General features: G+C 32.3%; 1 protein-coding gene across 1 annotated transcript; it reads left to right on the top strand.

Moving 5' to 3' along the window:
• Positions 1–15: 15 nt before the first annotated feature.
• LOC143046315 (5'-3' DNA helicase ZGRF1-like) lies at positions 16–25,578 on the top strand. The gene is made up of 23 exons (XM_076219418.1): positions 16–1,006; positions 1,870–2,008; positions 2,548–2,640; positions 3,288–3,430; positions 4,775–4,963; positions 6,516–6,621; positions 7,040–7,186; positions 7,539–7,653; positions 8,476–8,560; positions 13,798–13,915; positions 14,480–14,639; positions 15,350–15,427; positions 16,459–16,545; positions 16,828–16,876; positions 17,492–17,569; positions 18,303–18,404; positions 18,799–18,882; positions 19,418–19,546; positions 20,447–20,658; positions 21,015–21,137; positions 22,009–22,118; positions 23,044–23,202; positions 24,900–25,578. The coding sequence occupies exons 1-23, from the start codon at positions 278–280 to the stop codon at positions 25,148–25,150; spliced, it is 3,486 nt and encodes a 1,161-aa protein (XP_076075533.1). The 5' UTR covers positions 16–277; the 3' UTR covers positions 25,151–25,578.
• The last annotated feature ends 937 nt before the right edge of the window (positions 25,579–26,515 follow it).

Raw genomic sequence — 26,515 nt, 5'->3', positions numbered from 1 at the left:
AGGGAATGAATCTAATAAAATAAATATTAGAGGAAATTCATTTGATAAAACTTCAACTGTTACTAATGAAACAGAAACAAGTGAGAGTGAAAATACAGGATCTAATTGGGGAAAGTATGCTGACTTTGATGATGAGGATGATGACTTTTTAACCTTTGACCAGTCATTTAGTGTCCCAGTGGTGACTGACCAATCAGAGAAACCTACAACTTCATTACGACCATGGACAAAACACAATGACACATTTAATGGAGACAAGTCATTAGTTGTTCCAGAAATGACTGAACAGAAAGAGAAACCTGTAATTTCATTGAGGTCTTGGACAAAACACAATGACACATTTGATATTGATGAGTCATTAGTTGTTCCAGAATTTACGGACCATATAAAAAATACTGTAATCTCCTTACGGCCATGGACAAAATGTAATGTCAAACATGGCATGCCTGATCAAGCAGAGAAACACGCTATCTCATTACAGCCTGCAAAGAGACATAGTGATAAATTAGATTGTTCAGATTCGAGTTCCTTAGATACAATTACAGAAAGTCAGTCCTTTAGCAAGAACGAACTCATTCATGCTACATCTCAAAAATTTCAAAGCACTTTTCAAAACAATAAGGAGCAATTTCAGCCTAGGAATATATCAGAAAAGCAATATTTATCTCCAAACAATCAGAATTGTAACCCAAATATACAATCCACAATAACTAGAACAAATAGTCCAAACTTTTCACATGGAAATCCTTCAAGGCATATATCAGAACAGCAATATCTATCTACAGCAATTGCATCTTCAAGATCAAACAGATATCAGATTGCAAGCCAACATATATCACAATCCACAATTACTATAACAAATAGTCCAAACTTTTCACATGGAAATCCTTCCAATGTAGAATCTACATCAGTGGCATGTGTTACTCCAACAGATAACATCAATACAGGAAAGAAATTTAAATGTCCTGTACAACAACTTACTTCTAGTATCCTGAAAGGAACAAAGGTAATAATTATAGCTACTACTTGTAAGTAATAGTATTTCTATTTAAATTAGTCTAGGTGGTTTATTTTTCATTCAGACAAGATATTTCAATATATTTTTATGCCCCACCTACGATAGTAGATGGGCATTATGTTTTCTGGTCTGTGGCTCCGTTCGTCTGTTCGTCTGTGCGTCCGTTTGTCTGTGCGTCCGTTCAGGTTAAAGTTTTTGGTCAAGGTAGTTTTTGATGAAGCTGAAGTCCAATCAACTTGAAACTTAGTACACTTGTTGCTTATGATATGATCTTTCTAATTTTAAAGCCAAATTAGACTTTTGACCCCAATTTCACGGTCCACTGAACATAGAAAATGAAAGTGGGAGTTTCAGGTTAAAGTTTTTGGTCAAGGTAGTTTTTGATGAAATTGAAATCCAATCAACTTGAAACTTTGTACATATGTTCCCTTTAGTATAATCTTTCTAATTTTAATTCAAATTAGATTATTACCCAATTTCACGGTCCATGGAACATGGAAAAGGATAGTGCGAGTGGGGCATCCGTGTACTTTGGACACATTCTTGTTAGTAATAGTAATTCTTTGTGATTTTTTTTGTAAAATACAAAGGACTATATGCTGTGCTGATTTCTTTGGAGGGTGAACATGAAGAAAAAATTTGCAAATAAATAAAATGTTGAAATGATTATCCTTTTTTGATGCAGTTATAATTTGTTAGAATTTTTTTTAGATGATAATTAAATACGATAAAACATCATTTCATTGTTTACATTGTGAATGATGTTACAAACAGATGACACATGACCAACAGACTGCTTCTTCCACATGTAACCCCTGCTTTATATAATTTGTATTACTTCATTTCAACAGAGAAATTTAGGATCAGACTTACAGTTCCCAAGTATACAAGAAATAACAGAAAATAGTCAACTAGTTAGAGAGATGGAGATTCCTACAAGATTTACCTCCCTTAGTAACTACAAGCAAGTCTTTACAGCTGCTCTTAAAGGTATGATGATAGACAAATATTCACCTTATGTGGTTATCCAATTGGATCTAGTGGAAGTATTCATAGATATATATTCTATAATATTTGGTATATATATATATATATCTTCAAAACATTTGAACATTCTCCTATTTGACCTTGGTTTATATATTTTCAGAACATTTGAACATTATTCTGTTTGACCTTGGTGTTCATATTTTCAGAACATTTGAACTTTATCCTGTTTGACCTTTGTGTATAATTTTTTAGAATATTGGAACATTATTCTGTTTGACCTTGGTGTATATATTTTAGAACATTTGAACATTATTCTGTTTTGACCTTGGTGTATATATTTTTAGAACAGTTGAACATTATCCTGTTTGACCTTGGTGTATATATTTTCAGAACATTTAAACATTATTCTGTTTGACCTTGTATATATTTTAGAGTATTTGAACATTATCCTTTGTCATGTTTGTGACCTTGGTGCATATATCATGTATATTTTCAGAACATCTGAACATTATTCTGTTTGACCTTGGTGTATATATTTTCAGAACATTTGAACATTATCCTGTTTGACCTTGGAGTGAAGTATCACCATGCATTATCTAAGATAGATACCACCTCATATCTGCCAACAGTGCCAGGTATAGTTACGTATGTTAATAAGTTATCAAGGGTTAGGAATAAGTATATAAATGCATGTATACTTGAAACATGAAGTTGTTATTATTTTCCTTTTGGACTGAAGATACATAGGGATTTACATTATTGACAGAACCAGAACTTCAAGAATTCAGTCCTTATCAAACTTGCAAAGATGCTCATGTCTAACAATACTAAGATATCTATTCAATTCCAAGCTCAAATTTCAAGTCACAAATTAGCTCTGCAGAAAAAACTTGTAGATACAATAGAAGATAAAAAGTGTTAATTTTGTCCTATTTTGTGAAATGTCAAGAATTACAAAACTTAAAAATAAAACTCTTAGCAAGATATCTAGAATATGAAGCTGAATTTTATGAGTTGATGGACCTTTAATTTAATTGTTTGTCTATGTTATTTTGATTAAATTTAATAGTAGTATTAATATCTTTTCATATAGGTAGATACTGAAATGATATAGAATAGATTAAAAGTTGGGTTGAGAACGATTTTCGAAGAAAATTAGAAACACTGCCATTTTATGATCCTCTATATGAACCTAAAGGAAAAATGAAAAGGTGAAGGAGAAAGATTTAGATATATAATGTCATACACTTTTTAAAATAAACACTATGATATATTTGTTTAGGAACAGAGAATAAAGGAACAGTAAACAGTAACCCAGTCTGTAAATGTGGAGCTCCATCAAAGATGATACAAGTTAAAAAATCTGGTCCCAATCATAACAGATTCTTCTATGCTTGTAATGCTGCTAGGAACAGTCAATGTAAGGTAAAAAGAAAGTCATTGCCAGTTCTAGGTGCCTGTTCTCATCCTTGTCTTCTGATGTTTTTATCATTAAAAAAAATCTTTTGAGAAATGAATAGGGAAATTTACATTTAATTTGGTCTTAATTCTTGTTAAATGAAGTTGTAGATATTGTCTGGGAACGAATAATAACGTCTGTACTGGTCAAACACCAGTCACCATCAGAAGTTCACTGTTTCGCTCAAAGTAAATTGCTGTGGATATTGGATACCAATTTCTGTGGATATGTAGGTACAGGTGAACCATGAATTTGAATGATCAAAGAATTACAAATTTTCCATAGACTTGTATGCAGACATTAGCAAAACCAAGAAATCAAATATCTACGAAAAGTGGAAGTTTTTCTCAATCGACGAAAATTGGTACCTACGAAATTAAAAGAATCCACAGTAACAGGAACCCTTATGGAAAATGTTCCTTTATAAAAATGTGTACCAAAAGTTAGGCATAATACCATAGACTCAGAATTCATTTTTACTTAGAACCAGCAAAAAAATGGTTATTAGAATGCCAAATTTTGTTAGAAATTTGATAGGTTTGTTGACCAGTTAACGTCAGTTTGCCAATAAAAGATACAACTTACATATAATTAGGACATTAATATTATATGTATAACAAGAAGAGAAGAAAGTATTTCAACTGAACAAAACACATAGCCATTTTAACAATTAATTTGGAAAGCCATTTTAAACAATTAACTTGAAATCAACCACTCACATTATATTGAGGAGATGTATAGCCTTTAATTTTGAAAATTATAATTTTTTTTAAATTCTTTTGAAAGAAACTATATTCAAAATAAAGATTAGATATTGCTTTGCCTAATAATGTTGAATTTGTCATAAAGCAATGAAGTCCTGTCCCTACATATGTAACTTTCCACAACAAGTTTTATTAACAGAAAATTCTGCATTTCCCTATCTTAATCAGATCAAACAAAACAGAGTTTTTATCAATGAAGTAAAGATTTCAACATTTTATTTTTATGCAACACTTGTTTAATGAAATTAAATGACAGATGAGGGTACTTGGTAACTGACTGTAACTGGTCCTGTACAGCTTAAAATAGACCACACAGGTTAAAAAAAGGTTTCTAGAACAGAAACAACCTTGGCAAGATCATGATGCTTAGATGACCAAGATCTACCTAACGCCAATTATGTCTTTAGTGTCAGAAAACTTCATTTAAGAGTCATTGTATATAAGCTGTGATAATTATATTTAAATGATTTTATTATTTTTGCATATTTTTTTGTTAAAATGACAAACGATTAAAAAGTACAATATGTCATTGATTTTTTTCTTCAGTTTTTCCAGTGGTCAGATGAGAAAGGAGGTGGACACAATAAGAAAGGAGGAATAGACAAACAAACAATGTCTGACCCAACATCCATTTCTACATTTATAAAAAGTCATCATGTTTATTTCTACTGTGATTGTACATTCATCAAGAAATCACAAGAAAACATCAGGACACATTTCAGGAGGAACACACCAGTAAGTACTAGTCTAGGGGACGTAATCAACACAAACCATCATGATACATTTCAGGAGAAGCACACCAGTAAGTACTAGGGGAGGTAATCTACAGAAAACATCATGACACATTTCAGGAGGAACACACCAGTAGGTAATCAACAGAAAACATCATGACACATTTCAGGAGAAGCACACCAGTAAGTACTAGGGGAGGTAATCAACAGAAAACATCATGACACATTGCAGGAGGAACACATCAGTAAGTACTAGGGGAGGTAATCTACAGAAAACATCATGACACATTTCAGGAGGAACACATCAGTAAGTACTAGGGGAGGTAATTAATAGAAAACATCATGACACATTTCAGGAGGAACACACCAGTAGGTAATCAACAGAAAACATCATGACACATTTCAGGAGAAGCACACCAGTAAGTACTAGGGGAGGTAATCAACAGAAAACATCATGACACATTGCAGGAGGAACACATCAGTAAGTACTAGGGGAGGTAATCTACAGAAAACATCATGACACATTTCAGGAGGAACACATCAGTAAGTACTAGGGGAGGTAATTAATAGAAAACATCATGACACATTTCAGGAGGAACACACCAGTAGGTAATCAACAGAAAACATCATGACACATTTCAGGAGAAGCACACCAGTAAGTACAAGGGGAGGTAATCAACAGAAAACATCATGACACATTTCAGGAGAAGCACACCAGTAAGTACTAGGGGAGGTAATCTACAGAAAACATCATGACACATTGCAGGAGGAACACATCAGTAAGTACTAGGGGAGGTAATCTACAGAAAACATCATGACACATTTCAGGAGGAACACATCAGTAAGTACTAGGGGAGGTAATTAATAGAAAACATCATGACACATTTCAGGAGGAACACACCAGTTAGAACTAGGTTAGGTAATTAACAGAAAACATCACGATACATTTCAAAATAAACACACCAGTAAGTATTAGGGGAGGTTATCAACAGAAAAGATGACACACTTCAAAATAACACACACCAGTAAACATCATGACATGTTTTAGAGGAACACACCAGTAATTACTAGGGGAGATAATCAACACAAACCATCATGACACATTTCAGAGAGAAAACATCAGTTAGTACTAGGGGAGGTAATCAACAAAAAACAACATGACACATTTCTGGAGGAACACACAAGTAGATACCAAGTGAGGTAATCAACAAAAAAAACACCGTTTTTCAGGAAAAACACACCAGTAAGTACCAGGGAAGGTAATCAACAGAAAACATGACACATTTCAGAAGGAACACACCAGTAAATACTAGGGATGGTAATCAATAGAAAATAACACATTTCAGGAGAAACACACCAGTATTTAAAGTACATTGGGAGGTAATCAGACAAACCACTATGACATATTTCAGAAGAAACACACCAGTAAGTACTTGTAGATTTTGAATTTTCAAAGTGCATTTATTAAAGAAGTTCTACTTAAAGAACCTGTATGTGTGTGTTCCTTGCACAATATTTACCTTATCAAAAAGAAAACTTACATTTGTTTTTTGCAGAATTGGGTAAAACAGAGGATGGGTATGGATATTACAGGCAACATGGGCAAGAAAAAGATGTACATACAATTATCAAAGAAAGATAACTCAGGTTTATACTCAAAAGGTAAAAACAAAGAGGCATATAGAATTATGATGGAAAGATAACCATGGATTATAGTGAGAAGTAAAGAAAATAAAAGGAGATACATATATTCTGTTATTGCAAAGATGATATTGTATTCTTTATATAACTGTTTTGGTTGTTTTCGTGTTTAAGTTATATACTATTCAATGAGTAAAGAGGTAACATCCTTTACTCGAACTGAAAAAATGAAGATGTGGTATGATAAACAATGAGACAACTTTCCACCAGAGTTTAGATGACATGGATGATTAATACAAGCTGCTAAATTTTAAGAAGTAGAACAACTAATAATATTATTTTTTTTAGACTCATTATAAAGCACAGACGAAGAGTTACTGACAACAAATTTATCTATGTTGTTTGAAGAAATATATATCACCATAATATTTTATTACAGATGATTTATGGATAATATCCAGACATCTTGACTTCAGACCTTCGTCTACAGTTCTGTGTAAGAGTACATATTATGGACCAACATCAGGGAATGAAGTGGAGATAGAACCTATAGCCAGTTTCTGTCCCTCTAACTGGTCAAATGGAGGTATATGTTAACTTACAAAGTTTTTTTTTAATTTTTTTTTATAGGAAAATAAATTTCTTTATTTAGATATCAAGTAATCACTAAATAAATATTAAACAAACCCAATTCTAATTTATCAGCCTCCTTTCATTTTATAAATGCATTCCGATATTTGCAAGGAAAAATTTGAACAATATGGTCCTTAGTATGTACCACTTATGAATTCTGATTGAAGAAGATCTCCTTAGAATGAAATGTATGTCCTGATTTTAAATCAAGGTGGTATCAGCTACACTTGTACAGTAGTGTTTTACTAGGCTACAAGAAGTTCCAGTTTTATGTTCCAACAGCAATATCTTTTGTATTATTTCAGAGAAATGTCATGCCATACTAGGAGGGAATGTGTCTGGAGAATTAAGTTATCTGGTGAACTTAGAGGAGAATGTGACTATTACAGATGTTCCTGTGTTACAGTCCTTACTGGCTTGGTAAATAACTTCAGTGATCTGATAGAAGGGTGATGCTTTGATTGAGTAAGGTGGTAGGTTACATACCAAGCCATCTAAAACTTGAAATCAATGGTATTAGCTAATTTCTTGTCAAGCAGAGGGCATTCAGGACTTAGAACTACATGTATTGACTAAATCAGAATGATTTGACATCTGGGTATGGTTAAGTGACTAGTCTTCTTGTATAACTGTTTTAGAGTTAGCATGTCAGAAAAGTATAAAAATATCATACTCAATATACTTTGTATGTTTGATGGTGGGCCATGCAGCAGTCTATCAATAAACAGTAATTAATTCCTCTAAAATATTCTATAAAACATTTGTGCAACAGATTGGTGCTTGAGAAAATTCTAAGTACATAGAATTATTGGCCTACAATAAGTATAAGATTTTAGTCTTAGTGGACAATAAACGTATTAAACACAAAGGGTAAATCATGTCAAAATTTACACATCATCAACACAAATATGGAATTGATTTTATTAGGGATTATGCTCACCTGGCTTACAGGATTTGATTATTACTTTATCAATTTTTCCACAATAGGACTAGTTTTAAATGGGACTTTAGTATTTGAAGGAAAAAAAAAAGGACAAGTCTTTAGTCTTTATAAGTGTTAAGAAATGCTTTGCATTATGTTTGGGAATGTCACACATTTGATAGTTAGAAACTAATGTCACAATTTAAGGAAACTTTTCTTCAGTTATGTAGTTTCATTAATTCACATCTAGTTAGGTTAGATTATAAGAGTAATAGTTGAACAATTTTTTTTTAATTATATTTTTTTTTTTATTTGTACAGCAATACAGAAAGAAGCTCCTCTTCATTTACTGCTCCTTTAAAAGTCTCAGAGAACACCAATATTTATATCCCAGAAGGTTATGTGGTAAGTACATATAAAAGGAAAATGTGGGGTATACAGAATCTCAGAGAACACCAATATTTATGTCCCAGAAGGTTATGTGGTAAGTACATATAAAAGGAAAATGTGGGGTATACAGAGTCTCAGAGAACACCAATATTTATGTCCCAAAAGGTTATGTGCCAATATGTGGTAAGTACATATAAAAGGAAAATGTGGGGTATACAGAGTCTCAGAGAACACCAATATTTATGTCCCAAAAGGTTATGTGCCAATATGTGGTAAGTACATATAAAAGGAAAATGTGGGGTATACAGAGTCTCAGAGAAAACCAATATTTATGTCCCAGAAGGTTATGTGATAAGTACATATAAAAGGAAAATGTGGGGTATACAGAGTCTCAGAGAACACCAATATTTATGTCCCAAAAGGTTATGTGGTAAGTACATATAAAAGTCTCAGAGAACACCAATATTTATGTCCCAGAAGGTTATGTGGTAAGTACATATAAAAAGAGTCAGAGAACACCAATATTTATGTCCCAGAAGGTTATGTGGTAAGTACATATAAAAGTCTCAGAGAACACCAATATTTATGTCCCAGAAGGTTATGTGGTAAGTACATACAAAAGTGTCAGAGAACACCAATATTTATGTCCCAGAAGGTTATGTGGTAAGTACATATAAAAGTGTCAGAGAACACCAATATTTATGTCCCAGAAGGTTATGTGGTAAGTACATACAAAAGAGTCAGAGAACACCAATATTTATGTCCCAGAAGGTTATGTGGTAAGTACATATAAAAGTGTCAGAGAACACCAATATTTATGTCCCAGAAGGTTATGTGGTAAGTACATATAAAAGTGTCAGAGAACACCAATATTTATGTCCCAGAAGGTTATGTGGTAAGTACATACAAAAGTGTCAGAGAACACCAATATTTATGTCCCAGAAGGTTATGTGGTAAGTACATATAAAAGTGTCAGAGAACACCAATATTTATGTCCCAGAAGGTTATGTGGTAAGTACATATAAAAGTGTCAGAGAACACCAATAGTTATGTCCCAGAAGGTTATGTGGTAAGTACATATAAAAGTGTCGGAGAACACCAATATTTATGTCCCAGAAGGTTATGTGGTAAGTACATATAAAAGTGTCAGAGAACACCAATATTTATGTCCCAGAAGGTTATGTGGTAAGTACATATAAAAACACCAATATTTATGTCCCAGAAGGTTATGTGGTAAGTACATATAAAAATGTCAGAGAACACCAATATTTATGTCCCAGAAGGTTATGTGGTAAGTACATATAAAAGTCTCAGAGAACACTAATATTTATGTCCCAGAAGGTTATGTGGTAAGTACATATAAAAGTCTCAGAGAACACCAATATTTATGTCCCAGAAGGTTATGTGGTAAGTACATATAAAAATGTCAGAGAACACCAATATTTATGTCCCAGAAGGTTATGTGGTAAGTACATATAAAAGTCTCAGAGAACACCAATATTTATGTCCCAGAAGGTTATGTGGTAAGTACATATAAAAATGTCAGAGAACACCAATATTTATGTCCCAGAAGGTTATGTGGTAAGTACATATACAAGGAAATGTTGGGTAAAGGTCAATAAGACAGCAAAGCAATTATCAAACTAACCAAAAGACATTTAGAGGGCAAACATACATTTATGGCTCTAGCAGAAATTAAATTTATTATGGTGTACTGAAAAAATCATTTCACTGTTCTTTTTTAGCTCACCTGGCCCGAAGGGCCAAGTGAGCTTTTCCCATCACTTTGCGTCCGGCGGCATCGTCGTCGTCCGTCGTCGTTAACTTTTACAAAAATCTTCTCCTCTGAAACTGCTGGGCCAAATTAAACCAAACTTGGCCACAATCATCATTGGGGTATCTAGTTTAAAAAATGTGTGGCGTGACCCCGCCTACCAACCAAGATGGCCACCATGGCTAAAAATAGAACAATTATGTTCAGCAAAGTAAGATCTACAAATAAATCAACATGACTAAAATGGTTAGTTGACCACTTTAAGAGTTATTGCCCTTTATAGTCAATTTTTAACCATTTTTGGTAAATCTTAGTAATCTTTTAGAAAAATCTTCTCCTCTGAAACTACTGGGCCAAAATTAACCAAACTTGGCCATAATCATCATTGGGGTATCTAGTTAAAAAAATGTGTCTGGTAACTCGACCAACAAACCAAGATGGCTGCCATGGCTAAAAATAGAACACGGGGGTATGCAGTTTTTGGCTTATAACTCAAAAACCAAAGCTAATCTGACAGGAAGTAAAATTGTTGATCAGGTCACGATCTATCTGCCCTGGAATTTTCAGATGAATTGGATAATCGGTTGTTAGGTTGCTGCCCCTGAATTGGTAATTTTGAGGAAATTTTGCTGTTTTTAGCTCACCTGGCCCGAAGGGCCAAGTGAGCTTTTCCCATCACTTTGCGTCCGGTGTCCGTCGTCCTGCGTCCGTCGTCGTCCGTCGTCGTCCTGCGTCCGTCGTCGTTAACTTTTACAAAAATCTTCTCCTCTGAAACTACTGGGCCAAATTAAACCAAACTTGGCCACAATCATCATTGGGGTATCTAGTTTAAAAAATGTGTGGCGTGACCCGGTCAACCAACCAAGATGGCCGCCACGGCTAAAAATAGAACATAGGGGTAAAATGCAGTTTTTGGCTTATAACTCAAAAACCAAAGCATTTAGAGCAAATCTGACATGGGGTAAAAATGTTTATCAGGTCAAGATCTATCTGCCCTGAAATTTTCAGATGAATCGGTCAATCGGTTGTTGGGTTGCTGCCCCTGAATTGGTAATTTTGAGGAAATTTTGCTGTTTTTGGTTATTATCTTGAATATTATTATAGATAGAGATAAATTGTAAACAGCAATAATGTTCAGCAAAGTAAGATCTACAAATAAGTCAACATGACCAAAATGGTCAGTTGACCTGTTTAGGAGTTATTGCCCTTTATAGTCAATTTTTAACCATTTTTCGTTAATTAAAGTAATCTTTTACAAAAATCTTCTCCTCTGAAACTACTGGGCCAAATTAATCCAAACTTGGCCACAATCATCTTTGGGGTATCTAGTTTAAAAAATGTGTGGCGTGACCTGGTCAACCAACCAAGATGGCCGCCACGGCTAAAAATAGAACAAAGGGGTAAAATGCAGTTTTTGGCTTATAACTCAAAAACCAAAGCATTTTGAGGAAATCTGACAGGGATAAAAATGTTTATCAGGTCAAGATCTATCTGCCCTGAAATTTTCAGATGAATCGGTCAATCGGTTGTTGGGTTGCTGCCCCTGAATTGGTAATTTTGAGGAAATTTTGCTGTTTTTGGTTATTATCTTGAATATTATTATAGATAGAGATAAATTGTAAACAGCAATAATGTTCAGCAAAGTAAGATCTACAAATAAGTCAACATGACCAAAATGGTCAGTTGACCCGTTTAGGAGTTATTGCCCTTTATAGTCAATTTTTAACCATTTTTCGTAAATTAAAGTAATCCTTTACAAAAATCTTCTCCTCTGCAACTACTGGGCCAAATTAATCCAAACTTGGCCACAATCATCTTTGGGGTATCTAGTTTAAAAAATGTGTGGCGTGACCTGGTCAACCAACCAAGATGGCCGCCACCGCTAAAAATAGAACATAGGGGTAAAATGCAGTTTTTGGCTTATAACTCAAAAACCAAAGCATTTTGAGGAAATCTGACATGGGATAAAAATGTTTATCAGGTCAAGATCTATCTGCCCTGAAATTTTCAGATGAATCGGTCAATCGGTTGTTGGGTTGCTGCCCCTGAATTGGTAATTTTGAGGAAATTTTGCTGTTTTTGGTTATTATCTTGAATATTATTATAGATAGAGATAAATTGTAAACAGCAATAATGTTCAGCAAAGTAAGATCTACAAATAAGTCAACATGACCAAAATGGTCAGTTGACCCGTTTAGGAGTTATTGCCCTTTATAGTCAATCTTTAACCATTTTTCATAAATCTAAGTAATCTTTTACAAAATCTCCACTGAAACTACTAGGCCACAATCATCTTTGGGGTATCTAGTTTGAAAAATGTGTCCGATGACCTGGCCATTCAACCAAGATGGCCGCCACGGCTAAAAATAGAACATAGGGGTAAAATGCAGTTTTTGGCTTATAACTATGAAACCAAAGCATCTAGAGCAAATCTGACAAGAAGTTAAATTGTTAATCAAGTCAATATCTATCTGCCCTGAATTTTTCAGATGAATTGGACAACTGGTTGTTGGGTTGCTGCCCTCCAATTGGTAATTTTTAAAGAAATTTTGCCGTTTTTGGTTATCTGAATACTATTATAGATAGCGATAAACTGTAAACAGCAATAATGTTCAGCAAAGTAAGATCTACAAATAAGTCAACATGACCTAAATGGTCAATTGACCCCTTAAGGAGTTATTGCCCTTTATAGTCAATTTTTAACAATTTTCATTAATTTGGTAAATTTATGTAAATTTTTACCAAATATAGTTCTCTGTTACTAATGGGCAAAGTTCATTATAGATATAATTGTAAGAAGCAAAATCGTTCAGTAAAGTAAGAACTTCAAACACATCACCATCACCAAAATACAATTTTGTCATGAATCCATTTGTGTCCTTTGTTTAATATGCACATAGACCAAGGTGAGCGACACAGGCTCTTTAGAGCCTCTAGTTTTGTTATTATCTTGAATATTAATTATAGATAGAGATAAACTGTAAACAGCAATAATGTACAGCAAAGTAAGAACTAAAAATAAGTCAGTATGACCAAAATAGTCAATTGACCCCCTAAGGAGTTATTGCCCTTCATAGTCAATTTTTAACAATTTTCTTAAAATTTGAAGATTTTCAATAACATTTTCCACAGAAAGTACTGTTATAGATAGAGATAATTGTAAGCAGCAAGAATGTTTAGTAAAGTAAGATCTACAAACACATCACCATCACCAAAACACAATTTTGTCATGAATCCATCTGTGTCCATTGTTTAATATTCACATAGACCAAGGTGAGCGACAAAATATATGTGTTAACTTAATATCAGTGCCAAATTCTGTACAGCCAAATTCTGTACAATGGCTTATGCAAACAAACATAGTAACAATGAAATTGATATTCAATTTTGATAATATATCATGATATAGTTTCCTTATTAACATGCATATTAAAAGAATGTTAATAGGACTTATTTATGTATGTTTACTTCATTTTAGGATGAGAAGGTAGAAGAACTTATAAACCAGTATAAATTGAATGAAGATCAGTCTACAGCATTACTTAGAGTGGCCAGAATGTTTACTGACCAACAGAAGGATATATTACTTATACATGGTATGTCTTAACTAATGGTTAGTGATAGCAAGGTCTACAGCATTAATTATAGTGGCCAGAATGTTTACTGACCAACAGAAGGATATATTACTTATACATGGTATGTCTTAACTAATGGTCAGTGATAGCAAGGTCTACAGCATTAATTATAGTGGCCAGAATGTTTACTGACCAACAGAAGGATATATTACTTATACATGGTATGTCTTAACTAATGGTTAGTGATAGCAAGGTCTACAGCATTAATTATAGTGGCCAGAATGTTTACTGACCGAGAGAAAGATATATTACTTATACATGGTATGTCTTAACTAATGGTCAGGGATTGCAAGGTCTACAACATTTATTAAGAGTGGCCAGAATGGTTACTGACCGACAAAAATATATCTTACTTATACCTTGTATGTCTATTCTAAAGGTTAAGGAGCATTAATTAAAGTTGCCAGAATGTTTACTGACCAAAGATTAAAAAATATTTAACATATTATAAGCAATCTTGAGCTGGATCATTTGTGACTTTTGACACAGTCTTCCTATATTTATCATACCATTTTACATTTTCAGGTGTGTTTGGAGCCGGTAAAAGTTTTCTATTGTCAGTAGTCGTAGTATTTTTAGTTTGGTTGTTTGAGAGGAATGATACATACACCCCTGGAGTTCCCTTTCCATGGAAACTTTTAATAGCCTCCACCACTAATGTTGCTGTAGACAGAATTCTGAATGGGTAAGAAGTTCCTTAGTTCTCAAGTTTACTACTTAGTTGTCAAGTTTTAAGTCAATTTATTGTAGAAAAAAACATTACGATTATAATTCAAATTTTTTTTCATAAATTGTCTCAGAAAAGTAATGTTGTATATAGAATATATAATAAGTATGGTGAACCAGTGATAACTCTACGATAGGTTTTATCCATTGGATCATCAGTGATTGTGATACAAGGCTGAAAACACATTCTGTATATATAGTTTCGTCTAAATATCAGCCCAACAATGTAAGATGTGTAAATTTGTGGAAGCAAATTTTGTTCCTCCCTGGCCAGAATTAGAACTCATGCTACAGAAAATTGTTATAACTTCAACATTTTTATACCCCAGCAACAAAAAGTTGGGGCACATATTGTTTTACCCCTGTCCATCCATCCCTCTGTCCCTCCATCTGTCTGTCCTTCCATCCGTCTGTCCAATTATAGGTATATAGTTATTTTGCATAACTCCTCCTACAGTTTGTATGCTAGGAAGTTTTCTCTTTGCTGGCTGCTTGTACATTAATTAAAGGTGTGCATTGTGGTCAGGATTTTAATTTTTATTAATATTTGCCTTTTGGGAGATAGTTGAGCTGTTTGTACATAATTTTAAGGTGTACATGAGGTTTTGATTTTTATCACTTTGCCTAGTTTATTGTGATAATGTACTAAAACGTACAATATATTTATAGGTTATTAGCCATAGGATTTGAGGAGTTTGTAAGAGTTGGTAGTGTTAAAAAAATATCCAAACCTATATTACCCTTCAGGTAAGTAATCTTCATAATTTTCAATTTCACATTATAAAAAAGTAGAAAAAAGTAAAACATAAATTTTATTGTGTAAAATACATTAATTGAAGTATGATTTTCTTTTTTATATTTTAATTGTTTTAAAGCAAGCCATTGTGTTAGATCTATTCTTCATTCCATTTATTTGCAAGTAGAAATATTATTGGTGCATACAACACTATTCAAAAACATGGGAACGATACCTCTTCATTTTCAAGATTTTTTGTCTAGTAATGATGCCGTGTTGCCAGAAGTTTTAGAAGATTATAATTATGAACATTTTACATAATAGTGCACACATACATATAAACATTTACATTATAGTGTAACGTAACGGTACCCAAATTGCACCGAGTACCCAAATTGCACCTATTTAGCAAACTAGCAGCGAAAATCTTACAAGATTTTCTAGAGACTAAACAATTTGTTTTTATATGATTTGATACTAAGCACATCTTTCAACATGGGTAAAACTATTTAGATATGCACAAAACGTTCACAGTATCTATCAACAGATGAAGTATTTACTGAAAAAGCAAAATGTACTGAAACGTCGCCATGCGACGTCATCAAAACGTCATCTTTTTAAAATGAGCAAATACAATATGTTACAAGTATCCATTTAAAAAATAATGAAGAGTAAGCATGGACTAATATCCAGTTGTTCAAAATATTTAAAGAAATTAAACAAAAGCTCTGTTATTAGACTTTTGACTATGTGAATTTAAGCATGGAAGCAATTTGGGTACTCCTCATTTCAGAATCATTGATGGTTTGGAGGTCAGTTTAGACCAATTTTTCTATGATTCCATATGGAATAAAAATCAAATTGGTGTACCTTTATAATAAAGAAGGATAGAGCTACAAAATAAACACAGAATGGACATTTTTGTTTTCATCATAAAAAAACGTAGATGAAAAAACTGTCAAAATAGGTGCAATTTGGGTACCGTCACGTTACATATAAATATTTTACATTATAGTGTACATATAATTATTTTACATTATAGTGTACATGCTACAGGGTCAGACAGTCAGGAACTGAAAGATTTACAAATGATGTTACGTAGTGGTGAACTTACCACCACAGAGAAACAGTGAGTAAATAGGATTTTACAGTCATAGAGTGAAACATTAATAATTTCTGTAGCTTTAAAGCAGTGGATAACCAAGCAAAGAATATTTAGGGAAGAATAATCACTGAATTTTTATTTGTTGTATTAATCTTAGTATTTTGTAAAGAGGTGTTAAAAATTTGTTGGTACATAATATTACATTCTTCAGTGTAACAGTTGAAGATATCACATTTACCCCAGTGAGGTTATAATGACTAATGCAGATTCATAAATGATTTATTTCTTATAAATATTTTTTTCCAGACATGTAAAACAAAGTATCGAGAAACACAAACTTGGAGAAAATAAAAAGGTATTTTAATCTTTGTTACTTTTGAAATAAGTTTGTTGCTGCCCTAGTGCCTACACACCAATGGTGTCCAGAGCTGTAAGTAATTTTTTATTGTCCTAAGTAAAAATTGTGAAATTTGTACTGTTGCCTATAGCTATGATTGCTTACATCAACTTCATTTAAACTTTAGTAGGTAGCTTATTGCATCTCCTTATTTTTATATTGTGTACATATTAAAATGATAAGACTAGGAAAATTTTTGTTTTTTTACTTAATTGATGAATCTCAGATATATTTTTTCTGTGACATAAATATTTGTCAAAAATAGAATAGAGGTAAAGCATTCAGTGATAAATTGCCATAGTGACAAATACACTTTATCGCTATTTGTCAGCCATTACTGGACATCACAAATGTTGATGTCCCAATAGAAAATATCTGACACCACAATTGAAGAGTGATTTTTATATGACGTCAAAAGTTCAACTGGTGCAGATTCTCTCGTCAACAGGCTCAAATCTCCAAACAGTGATAAGGGGTTTGTGAAACGATATGAAAAGTACCATTAATAGTAAAGAATTTTTGAAACCAGCAGATAAAAGAGGTTCATTTAATCCATTGTATTCTGTTTCACAGAAACTGAGTAAAGTGCGGGTGGTTGGAGTAACATGTGCTTCCTGTTCAGCTAATACTCTCAAAGATATGAAGTTTCCTGTAAGTCTGTTAAATCTTTTAATATACAGGAATAATCACACGGTTCATACAAGTTGTATTTCTATATCTAACATGAAAATTGTAAAACGATATATCAGTTTGTATGTAGAAAGGATAAAATTATTCTGTTTCATTGACATATCCTATAAGTTCTTCTGATACACACTGATATCTTCAAAAACAAACAAAAAAAGAGAAAAATATTAAAAAAAATTAAATCATCATTTAAGGTGGTACCTAACACTACAGGGAGATAACTCTGTAAAGTCAGCTAAAGGTTTTAATTATGTTGTGTTATATAGGGAATGTTAAGCTTCTCAATGATCAAAATAGGTGTTTGTCAAACTGCTATATAACCAGTGTAATTTTTCTGACAAAACGGTTGGTTCAAAATTGTTGAAATTTTTATATTTTTGTTAGAGGGTCAAAGTAAATACATTGTCCAAATTTTATGAAAATTAAACGAGCCAAATTAATTTTAGTGAAAGTGTTGGGTACCACCTTAACCTTATTATTGTTTAACTGCTTTTACATTAACTTCAAGACATGAGATAACAAATGTGAAAATATATTGTGTCCTGTACTTGTTCTGAGAAGTTGTAACTCATAGCCACTGTCACATTTTATTTGTTGGTTAGACGTGTATTAATTTACATTTTTTTAGGACTAGTAACTTTAAAATGAAAAAGAAGCCACAAAAAAATATGTATTTGATAATTATTTTTATTTCTAGATAGTGTTGTTAGATGAATGTTCACAGATGACTGAGCCAGCCTCTATGTTACCTGTGGCAAAGTTCAAATGTCAGAAATTGGTTTTAGTTGGTGACCCTAAGGTAGATAATTTCAATCATAAAACTTCATATACAATCTTCTATAACATTTGTAATACTGTGAATTCATTAAAATTATTGTAAGGTTTTTCTTAATCTGAATAATGCAACTGGTTGAGTATTGCAATAATTAGAAATCACATGAATTTAAAAAAAATAGTATTTCAAATAACAATAATAAAAAAATTTGAAAAATTTCACATCAAATTCATGTGAATCTCAAAATTTTCACGTGATTTTCATGTATAAGCTCGATTGAGGTGAATCTCACGTGAAATTTTTCATGTGAATTTCATGTGAGATTCATGTGAAATTCATGTGAGCAAATTTTGCATGTGTATGTTATCAATTCCAAATGGCCTATATTGTACCCATTCAAATGGAAGTTTTTTTCCAGCAACTAGATCCTACAATACAAGGCAGTGAATCATCAACAGTACATGGACTGGAACAGACCCTCTTTGATAGAATTACACTAATGGTAATTACTGGGTTTTTTTTTTTAAGTTTGTTCCTTTTAAGAAGTTAGACTAAATTGCAATAACCTAATTTTCAAACTTTAAAAAAATGACTTTGTATTTGGTCAACAGCTTAACTATAATGAGATGCAACATGTGAGTGTTACTCAAATCTATATACTTCTTGTTTGTCAATACTGAATTACCAGTGGGAGTATGCTAGCATGAGATTGCATGCAAATTCTTTTTAATGTTTGTAACTTATAAAACAGTATCATGAGTATAGAAAGGTTTATTTGATATCTGTTTCCATCGAAGTTGATAATTAAAAAAAAATGGTTGCATTAAAACCCCAAATATTTGATCCTGTGAAAATTGATATATTTGCTACTCATAAAAATAACTTGCCTTGAATTTCATGTGAGGGAATAGATATATTTGCTACTCATAAAAATAACTTGCCTTGAATTTCATGTGAGGGAATAGATATATTTGCTACTCATAAAAATAACTTGCCTTGAATTTCATGTGAGGGAATATATAAGGAATATTTTGTAGGGTCATAGTCCTGTTATGTTACACACACAGTACAGATGTCATCCATATATCAGTCAAGTCTCCAACTCTCTATTTTATGATAATGTATTGAGGAATGGGATATCTGTGGAGGACAGGGACCCAGTCATGGTTAGTATATGTATACTGAAGGAGGCTCGTCGGTACAAAAATGTCGGCAAAAAATTAAACATTTGTGTTTTTATTACAAATTTTATTTATTACACTATTAGTTATTACTTTATGATATGGTACTAAAATCATCTAAAAAATAGATTCAGTTTGGCCCCAGATGACTTTTAAAATGTTTATATTATTGAAAAAGCTCCAAATTATCTCCCTTTTGTACAAAAATGCCATTTTTTGGCATTAGAATTGAAATATCTTCTTTAACTCATCGGTGACCTATATTTTTTATTATTGTTTTCAAATAAGCTTTACATAAACTAAATAATTGTAAAATTTAAGCAATTTCTGTAATTTAGTTCTTTTTTTATTTCAATATTACCTTTATTTCTCCTATTAGTTCTACAGAAAAAAAGGACATTAACAAAAATGTATGCTTCTTTTGGAGGCAGATTGTGAGCTTAAATGAAAGGTGACCCCATTTTTATATTTCATTTTCCTATTAGTATATGATAAAGTTTATTTTTGAAAAAATATAGCGAAATCCTATATTACAAAAAAAAAATGATTTATACCCGCAAGCCCCCTTAATATCAAAATTAATCAAAATTATAGACTACAAAATTTTTCTATGTTTAGTTTATGAATCTGAATAAAAGAAGATATGACCAAATGACACAAAAATAGGTCAATACCTGCCAACAGTTTAAAATGGACATGGAGGTTTTATGTGCAATATGGCTCTCATAGTCCTACAAAACCTTTAGGGGACCTTCAAATATATTTTAATGTTGCTTATTTGCTTCTTTATACTTATAAAACCTATATAGCCATGTTAACTAGGGACAAAAAGTCACTTTGAAATTTTTAAAATTCAATGTTGAATGATTACTATACCTTTTTAAGGATGAGTTACCTGCCCTTTGCTTTTATGATGTATGTGATGGCCTAGAAATCAATGACAGAGATGGCAGCTTTTACAATGACAAAGAGGCCCAGTTTATAATGTTTCTGATTGAGGTACTGGTTGACCGAGATGTAGATCCTGTCAGGATTGGAGTTATCTCCCTCTATAAATCTCAGATGTATAAAATTACAAACTTGCTAGGCAGCAATAAGTAAGTATAAAATAAACCTTTACTTAGACTGCTGAAAAATGGTATTACAAAAGTATTGAAAAAAAGAAGGAGTCCATAAAAAGGAACAAAATCAAACATAAGACTTAACTAACGAACAAAATAAATTGAAAACAATTCATATCAGTGACTTATACTGGTAGTAAGTGAAAGCTACAAAAGTTATAAGATTTGTCTCAGTATAGGTTTGCTAAGCTGACATTTGCAGTAACTACTAGCTAACATACAAAGTGACAAGGATTCAAAATTAAGAAAAGCTGTTGTCAATCCACATGGACAAAGTTAATGCATTTGTGATACCTTTCTATGATTTGTGAATTAACTTGTTATTTTGACAGAAACTGTAAAGAGTTGAAGGGTGTAATGGTTTCTACAGTTGATGCTTTCCAAGGAGGAGAGAGAGATGTGATCCTCCTGTCTTGTGTCAGAACCAGAAATGTGGGATTTATTGATAATGAAAAGTATGCTGGATTCCAACAATATTTAATCATTTTATCAGTTGAAATTTTTAAACCATTTTGCCTAAAACCAGTCCGGTGAAAACAGATATCAATTCATTAGGCCATTTGTTATCTCGTTTGAATTGTTTTACACTTGTTATTTCGTCGCCTTTTATAGCTGACTATGGTATTGACTTTGTTCATTGTTGAAAGCTGTACGGTGACCTATAGTTGAAAATTTCTCTATCATTTGGTCTCATGTGAAGAGTTGTCTTAATTGCTATAATACCACATCTTCTTTTTCACATAAAGCATGTAATAATTTGAATATTTAAATTCAGTTTAAGTTGTTGGTAAGGGTAGGATAAGACATATTGTGAAGGAGCAAATCCTCTTTATATTCTGTGATCCTTCATGTAAATCTGTATAAATAAGTTATAAGGATTAATTATGTACGGTTGAGATGACCGCATTTCATCTTGCCTTGATGAACTTTACATGTATAGGTTTGTGATTAGGTCAGTTCAACTTTATTAGAATCCACTAGTGTTTGTTCAATGAAATTTGGAATGTAGTTGTTTTAGCATTGATGCATTTCATTTCCATGGAGATTGTTTGGCCTGGTTCCTTTAGTTATGGTTCATTGACTTTAAATATTTTGCATAACTTGATCATATTGTTATTTTAATTTCAACATTTGCATTTTACCATCTAATAACAAAAAGACAAGATATAAATCTGTGTTAACAGTTTATATTTTTTAAAGATATTAAAATGAAGAAAATATTTTTTAAAGATATTAAAATGAAGAAAAAATCATGACCATATACAGAAGTTTTATTTGTAACACAAAATAAATTTAAATGTTCTATGAGATACTATGATTTCACAGGAGAACCAATGTTGCCTTGACTAGAGCCAAACATCATCTGTTGATTGTTGGTAATGAAAATAACCTGACCAAGAATAAATTGTGGCATCAAATTATACAGCAATGTAAAGGTAAGATACACTGTACAGCTGTGTTTGTTACGTAAACAAACACTTATACACAAAAACCTACATATGAAGGTACACACATACAGATACCAGTATCAGAAAGGGAGGGATTTCTTTTGGTGAAGGTGTACACAGACGTGCCACTGGAATGGGTCACCTTTTAAATATTTAAATATATCTATATGGCACAGTTTGTCTTTTGTAGGAGTTATAAGACTTTGAACTTAGGAATCTAAGTAAGATTTTGTTTACCAAGGGAGAATGTTGGGAGATGGGATGGGATATATGATGATGCTCACAAAAGTTTTTTTTAATCCAGGCTAAGTAATGGTAGTTGGCCCGCATTTATCTGAAAATTTGTATGCCTTTAAAAGTTTGAAATGCATCTAGAAATTGAAAATTGATAAATGGAGCATTCATACTTTCAGAGCTATATACAATCAATTGAAAAATTTTGAATATAAAACATTTATTGTTTCCAAAAATATATGTTATTGTCAGAAGCATTTCTATTTCCATGACATGAAAATATAAAGGGTCCAGATTCGTTATAGCTGTCTAAATCATTTTAGCATGGGTGATTTTTTCTGGGGGCATGCTCAACCTGATTTTGAACAATAGTTTGGATACCATTTGTATAAAAGCTAGAAGATGTGCAATGATTGCTATTGTCAAAACTCTCCAATTAAATAAAAAAAATAAGATGTTGAATAATTTTTAATCAGACAATACTCTATTGGAGACAAACAGACCCAGCAGTTGTTTAGGTTGTTTTCAGAAAGTCCCTCTCAGGAAGTCCTTCACTTCTAACCCCTGACAGAACATCAATATCAATGCCAAAACATGTATTGTCTTTATATTGCAGCCTGTTTACATTAAATAGGCCATCAAACATATTTAAAAACTTGACAAACTTTATTTTTAATAGATTCCAGTCTCCAAGGATTACAGAGTGCAGATACTATACGAGAAAGATTCAAATTAGAACCTAAACCAACGGAAAGTTCACAGAAGAAAAAACGTAACCATAACAACCAAGAAATGTTAACAGATGATGCTTCCAGTAGTCCACCAATGTCTCTTACAGGTATATATTTAGAATGCTACTTCATTGAGTTTATTAATGGGAAGTGAAATTTGTTTATATTTCAGTCCTAGTCAAGAGCCAGTTACCAACTACCATCATTTTGAAACGACAGACGTATTATGAAAATATGCTTACTGCTGTTATCCAGAAGTGTTTTATGTTCTCTGTTGCTTTAAATACTGTTTGTTTCCTATTAACCCTAGTACTGCCAGCTATAAATAGATTATCAGTTCACTGCAGTGCCATGATGCTAATTAGCCTAATGCTAATGTTATTGTTTTGTTAATTTTCTTTGATTTCTGAACATTTTAGAAAATAGCATTGAATGTATTTGTTTTGCAGAATTGAATGCAGAATTTCATAGTGTAAAATAAGTGACAGTGGATTATGAAATTATTTAGTTAAATCAAATAAAAGTAGAAAAATTATGTTTTTATTTATTTGATCATTAAACATATTTGTTTATCTTATTTAATTAGCACTTAAAAGTCAAATAGCTGTTTCAATATTATATTTTCATTATTTCGTGAAACACGACTTCATGTCAACCTTGGTAATTTGAATATGAACCACGAGTGTGGTTTCAATGTTATTGTCCTTTCTGACGAAAAAAAAAGTTTATAGTGTATCGGTTTGTTTCTTCAACTAACTTATTTATGAAATTTTAATCAATAATTAAACTAAAGAAATCTATCATCACTGGATTTTGTCAAACGGCAGAGTTTTAACTTCTTTACAGAATCAAAAGCGAGACCACGTGTATCCAGGTTTCCACGTGTTAAACATCGCTATTTTTTCATCATTTTCTAGATCATCCTCATCAAAACATAAAAATCCTTTATTACAATCATCATTTAGAATTATTTCTTCAACAAAATTACAATTTTCAGGGTCTACTTGCTATAAAAACGCATCTCCATCCGCTACTTCTTTGACAACTTCCATTGTTTCAAACTCGAATGTAAACAAACTACAGGTCAATTTTGTCATCAAAATAATTTTAGAATGGAATGCTGGAAGCAACCAATGAAAACATCTTTCTACGGGGAAATCCTTCTCCTGATGTAATATTGACTAAAAATAAGAATAGCTGCGTGATTTGATTGGCTAGAACTCGAAACCTTACGTCGTAACTACAATCCCCTTCCCTTTCCTGAATGTGACCTACCGAATTAGACTATTTACCGGATTTGTTATCACATAAGCAACACGACGGGTGCCGCATGTGGAGCAGGATCTGCTTACCCTTCCGGAGCACCTGAGATCACCCCTAGTTTTTGGTGGGGTTCGTGTTGTTTATTTTTTAGTTTTCTATGTTGTGTCATGTGTACTATTGTTTTTCTGTTTGTCTTTTTCATTTTTAGCCATGGCGTTGTCAGTTTGTTTTAGATTTATGAGTTTGACTGTCCCTTTGGTATCTTTCGTCCCTCTTTTACCTTGTATAGAAAGTCAATATATCGACGACCGGCAATTAATGAAACTACCGGAAGTTATCAATATATATCGACGACCGGCAGTATAGTAAAGTTAAACAGGTCGTCACTATATCGACGTCCTGCAGTACTAGGGTTAACAAAAACAATAGTTCATAGGTTTTGTCTCTTGTTATTTTTCCCTCTGTTAAATATTATATTAATTGATAAGGACTTTCCATTTTGAATATTCCTTGGAGTTCAGTATTTTTGTGTATTTTATAGATTCCTGTAAATCATCATTATCGACAGATAGTCCTAATATACAGCAACTGGTCCCTGAATCTGTATCATTAGAGAAAGGGGACCATTGGTCAGAAGAGATGGACTTTCAGAAAGATCTGACTTATCGGGTACCAGGTACTGCTGGTCTTAGACAAAGGAGAAAGAGGAGAAAAATAGACCCGTCTTTGTTGGAGGAGGATGAAAACATTAACAGTGATGATGAAGAACTGCCTAATGTATTTAATTCCTGACGAAACTAAATTCTCTATTGAACAGTACATGTTGTTTAGTCTAGAAATACAGGGTAGACAGTACATACTTTGTACACAGATATTTTGTATTATAAGCCAGGTTGGTTATGAAATTTGAGATTGAGCTCCATAAAGGTCATATCTTATACATATGAAGTTTTGTATAAGAGATATTTATTAGGATAATCGTACATTTATGTTGTTTTAAATGGATTATTGTTGTATAAGATTAAATTATGAGTCTGTTGTTATAGAAAAGTATAATTTTGATTCTGAAAAAAATCTACAATATTTATATTTTTCATTTTGTTTAGTCCCAAATGCTCAGAAATAAACCAGATTCCAATTTCAAGTTGAATTTAATGAACAGTTGAATTGAATCAGTTGACATATTGTTATTTTGGAGAAAATAAACTCATCAAAGATACCAGGATTGAGATTTGGTATTTGCGCCAAACATGCGTTTCAACTACAAAAGACTCATCAGTGACGCTTCAATTAAAAAAACAGTTAAAATGGCCAAAAAAAGAATTAAATTAAATTTGAATACGAGGATTTGGTATTGGCCAAGGTACAGTTAGTGCTGTCAGCATCTGTTTGTATTTTTCATTCTTCTGATGATTTCCATCAAATAATGTTGATTCATTAGTTTCTCCCACTATAGCATGAATTCCATGACAATGGTGTTTACTATGTATATAATAAAGCCTTTATACTCCAGAAGGTTGAAAAAATTGATGCATTATATCCTTGAAAAACAGTCACCTTATTTGACACAGTTTTCATCTGTTACATGTCCATTAGCTTTCATCTCATTTTCATATTTCAGTGACTGCTTAAATTATGTTTTTTCGGAAAGTGAATTTATCTGATGAGTAATAGAAAGTAAAATATCAAAAACACAGAGCTCTGAGAAAAATTCTAAATGGAAAGTCCCTAAGCAAATGTAAAAATCAAAAGCTCAAACATACCAAACTAATGCATAACAACTGTTTTATTCCTGTCTTAGTACAGGCAACGTCTTAAGTTGTAAATTTATTGGATTATACCTGGTTTTATAGCTAGCTAAACCTCCCACAGTCGCATCATGTTTCATTATATTGACAATGATGTGTGAACAAAACAGATTATATAAGCAACATGTTAACTATATATAATGTATGGTGTTCATGACTGATCATCTGACCGTAAATTAATTTTTATGGTTTAGTTACAATGAAGTTTTTTGGTTAAGTTTGCGTCCTTGATACTTTTAGCAGAAGTTAAAGTGTATTGAGTGTTTGAAATAATTCGAATGTGTGCATTTCTGTTCTTCTGGCATGTGTCCATATATTGATCATTGATAATGTCAAATTGATATGATAC

The sequence above is a fragment of the Mytilus galloprovincialis genome, chromosome 9 (assembly GCF_965363235.1).
Source record: "Mytilus galloprovincialis chromosome 9, xbMytGall1.hap1.1, whole genome shotgun sequence".
Classification (NCBI taxonomy): domain Eukaryota; kingdom Metazoa; phylum Mollusca; class Bivalvia; order Mytilida; family Mytilidae; genus Mytilus; species Mytilus galloprovincialis.
The sequence above is the reverse complement of the archived record's forward strand: the minus strand, read 5'-3'. Positions and strand labels throughout refer to the sequence as shown.

What these genes read in the sequence shown, in the direction of transcription:
- LOC143046315 (XM_076219418.1), top strand. Translation starts at nt 278, where the DNA reads ATGACTGAACAGAAAGAGAAACCTGTAATTTCATTGAGGTCTTGGACA. An exon ending in GTAGACAGAATTCTGAATGG is followed by an intron (nt 14,640 to 15,349) that starts GTAAGAAGTTCC and finishes ATATATTTATAG; the next exon opens with GTTATTAGCCATAGGATTTG. An exon ending in TCAAAGATATGAAGTTTCCT is followed by an intron (nt 17,570 to 18,302) that starts GTAAGTCTGTTA and finishes TTTTATTTCTAG; the next exon opens with ATAGTGTTGTTAGATGAATG.